At 41.6% G+C, this 13,606-nt stretch overlaps 1 protein-coding gene across 3 annotated transcripts in view; it reads right to left on the minus strand.

Moving 5' to 3' along the window:
- LMBRD1 (LMBR1 domain containing 1) overlaps positions 1–13,606 on the minus strand; it is a 188,590-nt gene that overhangs the window by 96,094 nt on the left and 78,890 nt on the right. For 2 of the 3 annotated variants that reach the window (XM_085846693.1, XM_085846691.1), the window contains exons 7-9: positions 11,698–11,771; positions 3,026–3,151; positions 840–998 (exon numbers count right to left, since the gene is read on the minus strand). In XM_085846693.1, coding sequence (XP_085702819.1) covers positions 840–998; positions 3,026–3,151; positions 11,698–11,771 — 359 coding nt within the window. The remainder of the gene's footprint in view (positions 1–839; positions 999–3,025; positions 3,152–11,697; positions 11,772–13,606) is intronic. The other variant, XM_085846692.1, reaches the window with a different exon arrangement.

Raw genomic sequence — 13,606 nt, forward strand, 5'->3', positions numbered from 1 at the left:
CATTACAAACAAAATAACACTGGCTCGTATGTTTGCAATCCCAGAAAATGCTGGCTGTGTATTCAATTAGTGTGCAATTCATGTGGTTAATAATGCCAACCACCCTACATATAGTCTGCAATCATTACTCTGTCTTTCATAAACAACAGTCGAGGGTTGTAATAAAGTGCACACTCCAAGAGAACGGAAGTCAGAAATTGTGATTCTTCTGGAAACAATGCTCTCACAGAGTGTGGGAATAGACATTACAGACTTAATGAATAAAAATGTGATAATGTGCAGAAGATACCATGATTAAAGCTGCACGGTCGTAAAGACCATTACTAATGAGAACACAGGGAGGGACGTCCGAGGGAGGGACGTCCGAGGGAGGGATTTTTGTCACTGTCAAACATCGTGCAAAACGAATTGGCTTTGCCGGCAACGGAGACGGTGTGTGCTTGTCAATCAACACCGGGTGGTAAAGGGCCTTGCAAATTGTGCAGATCCTGCATAAGGAAAATCATTATGTTCCAAAGAACAATGAGTAATCAACTTGAAAGAAGACTATTTAATCTTACTGCCACATTATGTGTATGACGTTGTGCGAACACATACATTCAAATATGAAAGAAAGTCAAAATCTAAATCTCTTGAGCTAATACAAGAACGTGAGAAGCATATTCAGTTCGAACATCAGCTAGGTTTAGGTTTGCTATTCCCATCTGAGCACTTTCCCAATGTGCTATGACCCCCAGGTTCACATCCTATATATCCCATCCCCCCAACCCTGCCCACCCCTTCCATCCCAATGTTGATTTGTGCTGTGGAGGTTTAGGTGATCCCGACATGTGTGACACCTGAAATGGGCGCATCAAACAGCGACACTTCTCCCAGCAGGCCCAACGTGAGGCTTCGTCTTGGCAAGTCTGATGATGGTGAAGACGATAAAGCCTCTCTTCCAAGCGTTCCAAAGTGCAGCGGTCACGTATCGCCAGTGGGCGTCCATCCTGGCACTGCTTAATGCAGGGCAGCAGGCATGGCAGCACAATGTCATTCAAAATAATAACACATAAATGTCTAAGATTGCATACGCTAAGATGAAATGACAGCCAATTGGGTAAACAAAGCTGATGATATTCAAGATTGCCATGAGAAATATGAGCAAAGGCAAAAGAAGTTATTCAACTTGACACATTGCAGTTGGTGGTTTGGTGATTCAGTTGGTCAGTGAACTTGGGTTGTGGGGGGTGGAAAAAGAGGTTGAAGCATCTACAAAATGTATCACAAGTTTAATTTTCTTTGCAGAACCAGAGTCCAGGGTTACTGTTTTTTTTTTTAGAGAGTTTTGAGAGTTTCACACAGTGGAGTTACTGTAAGAATGCATGTGAAAAGGAGAAATGGAGGGATGTAAAAGCTGAGGAAGCAAGTCCTGAGGAGAAGTCGTAGAAAACAGAGGCATCAACCTGTGAAGAGGAATTGGGATTCTGCTCCTCTGTGTGAGATGGCACTGATATTGAGAACTTTGGATTCCACTGTATCCAGGAGTGGCAGATGTAAAGTATGGGTACCAGGGCCATACTGGATCTCCAGACCAGTAACCCATTGTGATATAAAGACGTTGTAGGTTGTGAAAAGTTTAGATTTTCCAAGTAAGGATTTGAAACGATGTAAAATGCCCAGTCAGTGGCTCACGGCTATAGAGGCCAACATTACTTTTTCTGTTTTTGCCAAGAAGAGTACCAAGCTGATAGTGAGATCTAAAACAAAGTTTTTGTAACAAAGGTGCAGTGAGACTGGCAACATATTTCTGAAAGCAACCATTTAGGCCCAAATGCCTTAAAGCAAAGTGAATGTTTAATCCAAAGAATCAAATCAACAGAATATTGATCGGCGTGTGCTTTGTGCTGTGGGAAGCAAGGAGAAGCTTTGCAGACTTTGATTAACAGTGTCAATTCCATCCATTGCTCTATCTGTCCACCAGAGATAGACAGACAACACCCAGCCTTCACAAGTAAGATATAAGCAATGCATATGGCATTACATTGATATCCACCATGGAACACAGGTTTGGATGTGTAGACATGTGCAAAAAAATTGTGCAAGGGCTCGCGATGTAGCATTGAACATTCAAAGTTTTCACATCAGAGCCGAATGTCAGCTTCCTGAATGAGCAGTTCAGCTGTATGATGCTTCATCAATTTTAATGATGCCACACTCGACTGACATTTGCTAGATCCTTCCAATGAGTTGGAGAACACAGTAAGAACAAATCACTGGAACTTGTCCTACAAAATAGAAAAGTGACAGATGGTGAGAGACAAAGAAAAAGAGCGGTGACAAATTGCACATCATCCACGAACCACGATTTTGTTGATCTCGTTCCTACACCATCCTCACTTGCATCTGTATTGCACTCAAACTATAATGTTATGTATTATTACATTCTATACAGATTTGAATCGACCACAAATGCAATGGAGCAGGACGACGTCACTGCAATAAATCAATAAAAAGATTTTAAACCTCGCAGAAGAAACCAAATCCAGGCATCAGAAAGGTGTTCCACAGTTGATAGCAAAGGGAAAAGGGTGGGTTGGGAGGAGGGGGAGATAGAGATGGAAAAACACAGTTTGGAATAATGAAGAAATAATGAGTAGCTACTCAATACAAGTGTTTTGATGATCGATTAAAAAGAAAACGGATGAAAGGAGACTTGGCATCAACAAAAAAAATAAAACAGGTGCAACACCAACAACATACAACATGAAAACCCATGCAACTCGATTCGCCAAAAACTGCATTAAACATCCCTTAATCACTTTGCTGCAAATATTCTACACTCCATGGGATAAGTATCAGATGCTGTGGAAAACAAAAAGCCAAAGAAGCATGGAATAAAAATCAGGTTAAAGCGAAGATGCAAAATCTGCCAGCCTGTGTTAGTCACTTCTGACATTTCAACTGGATATGAAACAACAAAAAAGCAACCACTTTGGACCACACGAGCAAATAACTGGGAAGAAATCATTACAGAGCGACTCACCTTGGCTTTGATTATGAGAATCTCCTGCTCAGTTTCTTCAGCCACTCTGGAAGTCTCCATCTGTTCGTAACGCATGCTCTTTGTGCCTTTAATGAGCTCCGCAGGCAGAGCCGACATTCCGTACGCCTGTTAATGCAAGTACAGTAAACTAGTGCAAAATTAATCTCAAAAGATTATTTTTGGGGGCGGGGGTGGGGAAGGGTGGTGTTGGACATTATTTGGCCTCCAAATTGGCTAAAGTGAGTTCATCTCATCAATATCAAAATTAAACAAGTGAATTTGCCCCCAAAGCTCTACAATATGCATTCTGAGCTCTCCTCTACCAACATACTTCACAACCGATTTCAAGGCATGAGATGGGAATCTGATATTCCTGCTTTGTTGTCCTATTCCTGCTCAAGGAGCTGACCGGTATTATTGGATGAAAATATTCAGCATGTCTAATAATCAGTCAAGGCCCTCCATCTTGGAACTTAAATAAAACAGGAATTAAAGAAAGGTGCCAGTCTTACACCTTTCTTGTATCCCAGCAGGAGGAAATGTCCAGCATGTTAAAATCAATCCAGCAATGACATGGAGCATAAGCAGTAAAAATCGTTAACGAACAACAGGAGTAAAATAGAAATGTTTAAATCGTTTCACCGACGACACACACACCAATGCTATCAGCACAAAGCCTATGGATATTACCTTATCCAGATTCCCCTAATCCACGCATTATAATTTTGTGAATACCCGCTTCAACAAGCCACAGACAATGTGCCATGGATTGCCCTGGATTATTTCCAAAAGCCAAGCGAAGCCAACGTTTCCGGTACGAACAGCAGTGCAGGAAAAACTGTGTGGACATCATATACTGCACAATGTGTGCGTGCATTAATCTTGGTTAACAAAAAAAGACTGCTATTCACGCTTGGACTTTTACCAAAATGACACCAAGTAGGTGGAAACATTTGGATGCGAATGTCACACAGGTGTAATAGGCCAAATGGCTTTAACACGTCACACGTCGTGCATGGTAAAGTAAGGCTGCGATTACCACAACAGTGTCAGAGGTACTCCAGCACAACAAATATGGAAGCAGAACGTTTCTAGATGGAGTGCTCGGTCACTATACATGTCGGTTGAAATAAAGTGCCACAATCGTACGTCAGACACCTAAATCGCCTCGAATGGCCTGGACGGGAAGGCCATTTAAGCAAAACTCCAAGCGGAACCATAGCCCGCTCCAGCAACAAGATCATTTCTTCAGTCTGTAATAGACACTCGGTGGATTTGAGTCAGTGCGGACAGAAATAAACCACCTCCGTTCCCAACTTTAATTCTCTCGATCATTTAACGGCCTGCACCAATCTCTGCAGGACAATGAGCGATTTGAGTGTGCAAAGACCCAAAAGCCATTATGAACACGTGAACTTGCAGCGCTGCACATGCCGTGAGATTTATAGCTCTAATAAATTGGGTGTGCTCCATTTCTCTCCTGATGTGATTAGGAAGGACAAGGTTGACGAGGCAGCATTTCCGGCCATCCAACTACAAGAGACCATAACCCTCTTACAACTAAAGAGGTTACAATTGTTAAAACACCAACATATACAGTGATAAGCACAATGGGAATTTCCTGAGCCATCTCGAGGTATTTGCAATGTCCTCGAGCAAAGGACGAGGCCTTAAGATAGACCGTGAGGTTGAAATAATTTTCCTTGAAGCAATTCATGGGTTTTGCATCAAGCTATAATCATGACCCCCCCCAACTGGCTGCTCATGCCCCACCCCAGCCTTCTTTTGAAATCAAAACAAATCAAACGACCAACATGACAAGCCAGTGTTCAAGTCTACACAGGACATGCCCACGTGGGTATTTGTGATTAATATCTCTGCCTTCGTGCAGACAATCCATACTTGTACGATGCATCAGAATAGCAAAACATGGAGCGCTCCAAGGAAAATAAATACACTCGCACAGCCTAATAAATCACAATTGTGGATAAAGTGCTTCGAAGAGCAGCAAGAATGCAGAGCACTGCATTGCATATAAAAGGGCAAACGATCTACACACATTATGGTTTCCACATCCATTGGGCGAGATGTCTCCGAAAAAAAAAAACAACCTAATGACCATATAATCAATTGATCAAAATCAAATGCCGAGCCAGGTTTCACAGAAAAGAGCGGCTGTAAGAGCAGCAACGTTTCCGTGGGCAGATACAGTCGGCAATATCTACTCTAGCTCTTCGAGGCCTGCGGTGGTATTTAACCATCGGTCCAAACAAAAAGAAGGGCCGCTCTCTCTCCGTGGGACCGTTATTAGTTTCCTACTATCACCAAATGCACCGTGGGTAATTTGTTTCCTCTGTGTTATTCATATAAGCATGCTCAAAATAAATATGCGATACTTCACCACACGTGCATGTGAAACTTTGGAAGGTTTGTGGCTTTCGGGCATTTAAATGCACTTGGAAAGCTCCAAATGTTGCTTTCGATTCCAATGCGGCCGAGGAGCAAATTGCTCTGCTGAGAGCTGTCATTAGTGCGTTATACACAAAATGGCCCTTTGGAAGGGGCAAGTGAGGAGGTGGGGGAGGGGGCAACAATGATGGCAATCTTTTCCAGCAAATTATGAGAAATGGAATCTTTAGTTGCAGGTAATTCAATGGTTTAGGAATCGAGAGCAATGCAAGGGTTTAGTGAAATAGCTTTCAATTTGATCTTTCATAATCTCCAGGGATGCACTGTCAGGTGCACAGCGAGCCAACACCTGGAATGCACAGGAAAAGGTTCGATTACACGAGGTAATTACCAAGATGAACATGTAGAGGGAGGGGTTGGGGAAAGGGGCAACAAATTCTCGGCAAACAGTAAGAGTTCATCTGATTTTTTTTTTTTAATGATGAATCTCTCCTCGCAGATAGAGTTGCAGGAGGATATGATATGGCAATGCAATTTTGAAGGTGCACCTGACGGAAAGAACCCGCAAGCCTCCATATCTACATGGAATCATGAGCATGTAAACTGTACATCGAATTCTGCAACTGTTGTGTGTAACATTGGCCCAGGCCCATGCTGCAAAGCTCAGTGCAGCCATCCGTGATGTGAATGTATATATATATGAACAATGTGCAGTCACGTCATCATTTAAGAAAAGCTCAAAATCCTTGAAAAGAGCATCGATTTCTCTTCTCTTTCTTCATATGCCGGGTGTGTTGATGGTCGACCCACAAAGAGGATGAAGTATAGCGCAGCACTCTGGGAAAAATGAACTTGAGTCACATACAACTTCCTGCACATCCATTAAAGCAACGTTTCTTCCACCTCCCCTCCACCCCCCCTCAAGGTGTCATATTCTCAAATGGAAAGGCAACGATTAATTTCAGTGGAGCAACCTGTACACACAAAAAAAATAAACACATACACTTACCGAATCCATCCAAATTTACAGCCAAAGGCTTTTTGTTGATTGTATGACCAAACAAAGGCAAAATGCCGAATAACCAAACCATACATTTTCCTTTGAAGATTCCCATTCAATGAGATGAGATCATGAGAGCTCAGCATTTCTCCCATGCGAGTCTAGATGTTGAGAATGAAAGCCAATAGAAGAAAGTAAACAATTCCATCAAACGGCATCCTGCGGTAATGACGCTGTGTCACAAAATCAATTGCCCAAAGGATCTTGCCCAATATCAAAACCAATGCTCAAGACGAGAGTGAGACATTAACGTACAGCACATCGCTGTGTGTTATTGCAACAGCACAAAAGGCCATCAATCACGGTGTCTCTCGTGGATCGCTGGTGAAGTGACATGTGACACAACCAGGGCAGGAGAAAGATGCACAAGGGCACCGGATTTAATGACACGCACGATTCTTAAGTTGCACGACAACAGGATTCATTAGAACACCACCTCTGGAAGGCAGGCAAGTCTTACTTCACTGAATAAAGCCCGGTCAAGTCACAAGACGGATAAAAGGGTCCCCAAGCACAACAGCTCACAGCTCTATGGGCACATGAAGTTAATCTGTCAGCTGCAGAGGAGCTCAATCTTACAAACAGGAAAACACAAGGGACAACAGACCCAGTAACACACCTGAAACGGGCAGGTTAAGGTAGAGTTAGACCACTGTAGTGGTTGACGTGTGCTACCGAAATACACTGCAAGTTTTCAGACCTAGAATATTATTGAACGCGTTTTCTTCTCAGTGTTCCCCTGCTCAAAGTTCAGAAGTAATATATCTGTAGCTTTTTACTACAGGCCTGAACTGCTAAATAACCTCTTTTCACAAGCGGAAGAAAAACAGCACATCAATGGCATTACTCAGAATGTTGAGAACCATGACCTGGCTCCTTTCCTACCCAAATAATTTGTTGACATTATAATTTTATGCAATGTTCTATCGAGTCATTTCTACACGACTCTTAGGAATCCACTTTAATGATATTCCCCTTAAACTGGAACCCAAGCTTTCCACTCATCTCCTTTCCTTTATCTTACTTATCCAGAGTTAGTGCACATAATCACTTTCCCATGGCTGTCCAATTCCCTCTTCCTTCAAGCTTTCATGATGACTACTTACTGCCATCAAACAGCCTGGCATGATAGCATAGTGGTATACACACTCGCCTCTGAGCTGTCCAACCGAGGTTGGAATCTCTATCCAGCTATGAACTACCACCCTGGTGTTTAAAATGCAGGGAGATTCATCAAAATGCGTGTGCCACCCCTCAGATGGACGTTAAACTGGTCGTACCATCTCCATCTCCCAGCATTAGTTGCTGGACGTTAAAGATCCCATGGTGTCCTTTGCGAAGAGTAAGCGAGCTATTGCCGGTACCATGGCCAAATTCCAAATTCCTTCTCTAACCTATAGAGGGCATTGCATCAGCGGCACAGCCATAGCCTCAGCCAATGATGCTTCCCTGCAGCCTTGTGCTGCCTATGAACGAAGAAGAAGGTTTGAAAAAGTTTGTTGCCCCTACAGATGCCTCGTCCAACTCAGCTGGACGGTCAACACTGGAAAGTAAGGAAGTCATCAATGGAGCCAATTAGTTGCACCACACTTGTATTCACGAAAAGCAAAAACCCTCATCTCTGAACCTCACACACCCTTAAATCACAAACTATTAGAGTGTAAACAAGCAATCTGCAGGTATGTTTGAGTCTCTACCCAGGCAGGCCTGCTTATCCTTACATGTTATCTTAATAGTTTATTTGTTTACTTATTTTAATTTATGCCGTTCAGCTTCTTCCACTCATTCATTGTATAATCAGTTTATGGGTGGAGGATTCATGCCACAACGTAAGCAAAGCAACAATTTCATGACAACTTTTAAATGATTGGCTTTGTGGTTGGATTCTACCTGTCACTACTGAATGGTTGTTCGGAAAAAGAAAAGTGCCACAGCAACATAAAAAAAAAAATTTAAAAAGTGATGGAATAGTTGCTCTCTGGGTGGTTAAAGAAAAAAAAATAATAATAACTAGAACTGCCACTTTATAACTGCTGGCAGTGATGACCGGGTACCCAGTCCGTCCACCTTTGACACAACTGATACAACATGAGACTTAAATCATAGCCGCAAAGTTTCGCATTTATCGGATAAGCGGTGCCAGAGAAAACATTATTTAATGGTGATACAAACACAGGCCTGCTTCGAGACGGCGCGGAACAGACGAGTTACGAACCGGGCAGCACAAAGCGTTCAATTTCCTTATTACTGGCGAACAGATTCAAATAATTAAATAATTCTGGCTGCCAAACCGTGTGACCGATCAGGTTGAAATTTTAAACTTTTGTTTCACATGTCGCCTAAATTATAAATCTGAAGTTTCGCATATATAGAAGCAGCGGTTCCAGAGTAAACATTAATTAATATTTATCCTTCAATCAAAGATGGCGGCCAAACCATGTGACTTGTGATGTCATAATTTTCACCACATGTGCAAACACGATCGGAGACGATAAGTGCAAATTTTCGCATCGCTTGGTTAAGCAGTTCCAGAGAAAACATTATTTAATATTTTTCTTAAAACCAACATGGCTGCCAAACCCTGGGGCCGATCCCGTTGAAATTTCAAACCCTCATTCCGCATGACTGTTCCACCATAAAGGTGATGTTTCACATTGATTGATGCAGTTGTTCCAGAGTTAACATTAATTAATATTTTTCCTTCAATCCACTATGGCTGCCAAATGTTGCGTCGTACCTCAAAAGGGGGTGAGAACTTTTTATTCGTCATGGAGAGGCGGTCATAGTGGTGGAGTTTCGCCTGGATCTGTTCAGTCATTTCAGAGAAAAAGACGTTTTAAGATATTATTTTTCAATCCAAGATGGCTGACGAACCATGTGACCTATGACATCACAAGTTTATATTCTGCTTCCAACTGGGTATTGGAACACGTGTGTGAAGTTTCGTGTTAATCGGTAAAGGTGCGTTTTTCTATCCAAGATGGCCGCCAAACCATGTGACGTGTGACATCATAATTTTTACCACTCGTGCACACACGATGGTAGATGATAATTGCAAACTTTCGATTCGTTAGGTTAAGCGGTTCCAGAGAAAACATTATTTAATATTTTTCTTAAATCCAAGATGGCGGCCAAACGGTGTGACTTATCAATTCGAAATTAACAAACTTATATCGCCTACCTGTCCCGAATATACTTCTGAAATCTGCCCTTCATCCGACCAGCGCTTCTGGAGAAGAAGATGTTTGAAGGTTTTAGGGTTTTTTGAAGATGGCCGCCAAACCATGTGACCGATCAAGAACAAATTAACAAGCTTGAGAAAGGACCTCATGGGGAATATATGTGTGAAGTTTCGTCTTCATCTGTCTTGCCCTTCTGGAGAAGAAGATTTTTAAAATTTATTCATTTTCAATCCAAGATGGCTGCCGAACCTTGTGACCTATGATATCATAAATTTAAATTCTGCTTTCCATCGTCGAACCGAACAAGTGTGAAGTTTCGTGTAAATCAGATAAAGTCTATTTTTCTATCCAAGATGGCCGCCAAACCATGTGACTTCTGAGGTAAAAATTTTTTACCATGTATGCAGACTTGAGCGAGGAAGGCACTTGCAAATTTTCGCTTTGATGGCTTATGAAATACCAGAGAAAACATTATTTAATATTTTTCTTAAATCCAACATGGCGGCCAAACCATGTGACCTATCACTTTGAAATTAACAAACTTGCATCGCATACATGTCACGAATATAATTCTGAAATCTCGCCTTCATTGGACCAGCGCTTCTGGAGAAGATGTTTGAAGGTTTTAAGGTTTTTTCAAGATGGCCGCCAAACCATGTGACGTATCAACAACAAATTAACAAACTTGAAAGAGGACCTCAGGGGGAATGTGCCTGTAAAATTTCGCCTCAATCTGCACAGCCGTTCTGGAGAAGAAGATTTTTTTTTAAAAATACTAAAAAACAAGATGGCGGCCGAATTACGTCACCGATGACGTCAAAATATTTTTTTTCTACGATGAATTTTTGTGTAGATGATGCTCAAGAAATTTCAAATTTTTGCCATGTGGCGTTCTACTTGACGAATTTTTACTGGGATACCTCTTCACTGATGACGTCACGAAAAATCACACGTATTCCGGAGAGGGAGCTTGTTCAAATGTATCAAGCGAAATTTTTTTAACCTAGAAGGTTTCCGAGATACAGAGGTCCAAAGTTTATCTGTTTTTTCAAGATGGCGCCCGTATCACGTGACCTATGACGTCACAATTATCAATTATGTATGCTATCAAAAAAGATACATATTTGGTGAAAATTTTGTGTAGATTGGTCTTACCATTTCTGAGAAAATGGCATTTAAAGCGAAAAAATTTGGAAATTTTGCAAATTTACGGCAGAAGAAAAATAATAATAAACAGAAGAAAAACAATAGGTTATCCAGTCCATTTGACTGGATACCCTAATAATAGAAACCTGCAGAAGATTATCCTATCAGTGATGAAAAGTTAAATTTTCCTCTGCCATGAAGAAGGCGACACCAATTCATTTTTTTTATGATTATACGATTTTATTTGTTAATTAAATCACCAGGCTCGGTGGCATTGTGGTTAGAGCATCTGCTCTGAGTCTGGCAGGTCGGTTGGTTTGAATTTGACCATGTTAAGGGTCATGCCAATGACAGTGATGTATGTACATTCCTCGCTTAATGGTCAGCATTTAAAGACGAGAGCATGGATAAACACTGCAGATTGGCACCTCCTTAGGGGCTGGAGAGAGGGATTTAGCTTTAAAATAGCACCATGCCTCATCTTTTTATCATGGTGGCAAGTCTCACTGGTCAGGCTTGCCATATATTGAAGGGAATGAGCAGCACCATCCATGTCCTTGGAATAGAGAAGCTAACATCTAGGAATCAAGTCTGAAAAAGTATCACATTTGTAAATTCAGGCTGGAGACAATCAAATAGCTCAAAGCAAGTCACTCCAGGCATCCTGCTGATGAAGTAGCCCATCCTCATCCTGCTTCCAGTTTCATACCCACCATTAGACACAACAGAAATAAATGTTTATGACCCTGTAGGCAACAGAGGGGTTTTGCAACACAAACAAAAACCACACACACACGCACGCAAGCAGGATGGGAAAGTATATCAATTATCTCCCACCCCACCATTTCCAACTTCCAAAATACTTCTTTCCTCACCATGTAGGTGATGAGACAGAACATTCCGAGCAGGGTGAGTGTGCTCACAGAGAACACCAGTGCATCCAAACCATCTGCAAACAGGAAATATAAAACAAAAGCATCAATGGCATTTTGAGAACATTCTATGCCACATTGAAAGATCAAGGACAGCATGTCAACCACACGCCAATAGATTTGGTTGAACGCCTGAAAAAAAAAAAAACTTTGCTAAATTAAAACATCATTCTCCTAATGAAATTTCAAGTCATCACACCCACACATTTGCAGATCCATTCTCGTACCTCATTTGCTAGCATGGAATCGAAATGCACCGACGAGTTATGGAGACTCGGCAGTATTTGTACAAATCTAATTAATCCCCTTTCTCATCCTCCTTTCTGATGGAACGTAATAGAGGGTCAAATCCAGTGGAAATCTGAATTTTGTCACCCCTCCCAACGACTTTACAATAACATTTGCATTGGATGTGCACCATACGCTATATAACGAGATGGTTGGAACCTCCGGCCGATCCATCACTTGCAACAAAATCGACACAATCCGTTTGCATTATACAAGTCCGTACGGCATCGCTTCGAGTTTCTCAAAAACGAGATAAAGTACATCTGACAAACAGTCTGAGAATTTCATTACATTTGACTTAGTGCATCAAGACAGACAATTTTGATGAGAGACTTGAAACTCATAGAACAGCAAAATTAGAAACCATTTATACTTAAAGAAATGAATTGCATTGCTCAGGGAGTCGCGATGCTAAGGGATGAGATTCAAACAGAAATAACAGCAAGGACAAAGTCATGGTGTGCCACGTTGTACAAAGGCTCCCAATTAGAGAAAGGGCATTGGACGTAGAAATAATATTGCATCTCACAATCAAATTCCAGTCTTTGCTCTTGGAGATTTCACTGATTTTTTTTTTTAACAAGACACCATTGCGTATTGAACGTCACATCACGTTTCTTATGCAGTCAATGACTGCATATTTTCACAACCAAAGAAAGCAAAAAAGGTATTTTTTAGACAATATCTATTGGTCAGCATATGGTTTTAACAAGTTGCTCCTAGAAAAAGAAATAATTTCTCCTCATATCTATCATACAATGATACAAAAGAAAAAGCAAAAACACTTCAGGCCTTTGAGCCATCAGAGAAACCGATTTTAGAAATAAATATATTTTTTTTCTATCCCACCCATGCCCACCGCTCAGTGCTCCCTTGGCAGTCCCCCTGCGCCCACACACCCGGCAGTCCCCCTGCGCTCCCACAGCTTTGCCTTTCTACCCCTATTAACCTTTCCTAAACCAACCCTTTTACTTTCAGATTGGGCTGACAGAATGGTCTAGAAGGTACACACACTCAACTCCAAGCGATCGAGGCTGGTTTTGATTCCAGACACAACTATAAAGTCATCCTGGTGCTTTCCAGGCAGGGTGTGATCAATGTGTGTTGTCACTCGGATGGACGTTGAGTGGGTGTCCATCTGCCAGCATTGGTTAGTGGACGTTAAAGATCCCATGGTGTCCTTCACAAAGAGTAGGCGAGCTATCGGTGGCATCAAGACCAAATTGCAAATTTCTCCCCTAACCAATAGAGTGCATTACATCAGAGGCACAGCCCCTCAGCCTTGTGCGACCCCACAGCCTTGTGCTACATACAAACAAAAAAAAAACGACTTGCAGATAACTGTTTCCTCTCCTCCCCCCCCCTACTCTTTCTGTTTATTTGTTGTTGTTGTTGCTCATGTTCAACTGTAGCCACATTATCAGGAAGTTGCCTTTTTACTCCTGTTATCTCACTTCATTGACCCTCAAAATTTGAGACACCAAATAAATAATTAGCAATGTTGATAAAGCTTTGCATTAGGGGATTATCTAAACACAAAGGCTTTTCCAAATTATTTCAAAAT

The sequence above is a fragment of the Eptatretus burgeri genome, chromosome 11, assembly GCF_056783735.1.
Source record: "Eptatretus burgeri isolate ZD-2024b chromosome 11, Ebu_testis_v1, whole genome shotgun sequence".
Taxonomy (NCBI): Eukaryota; Metazoa; Chordata; class Myxini; order Myxiniformes; family Myxinidae; genus Eptatretus; species Eptatretus burgeri.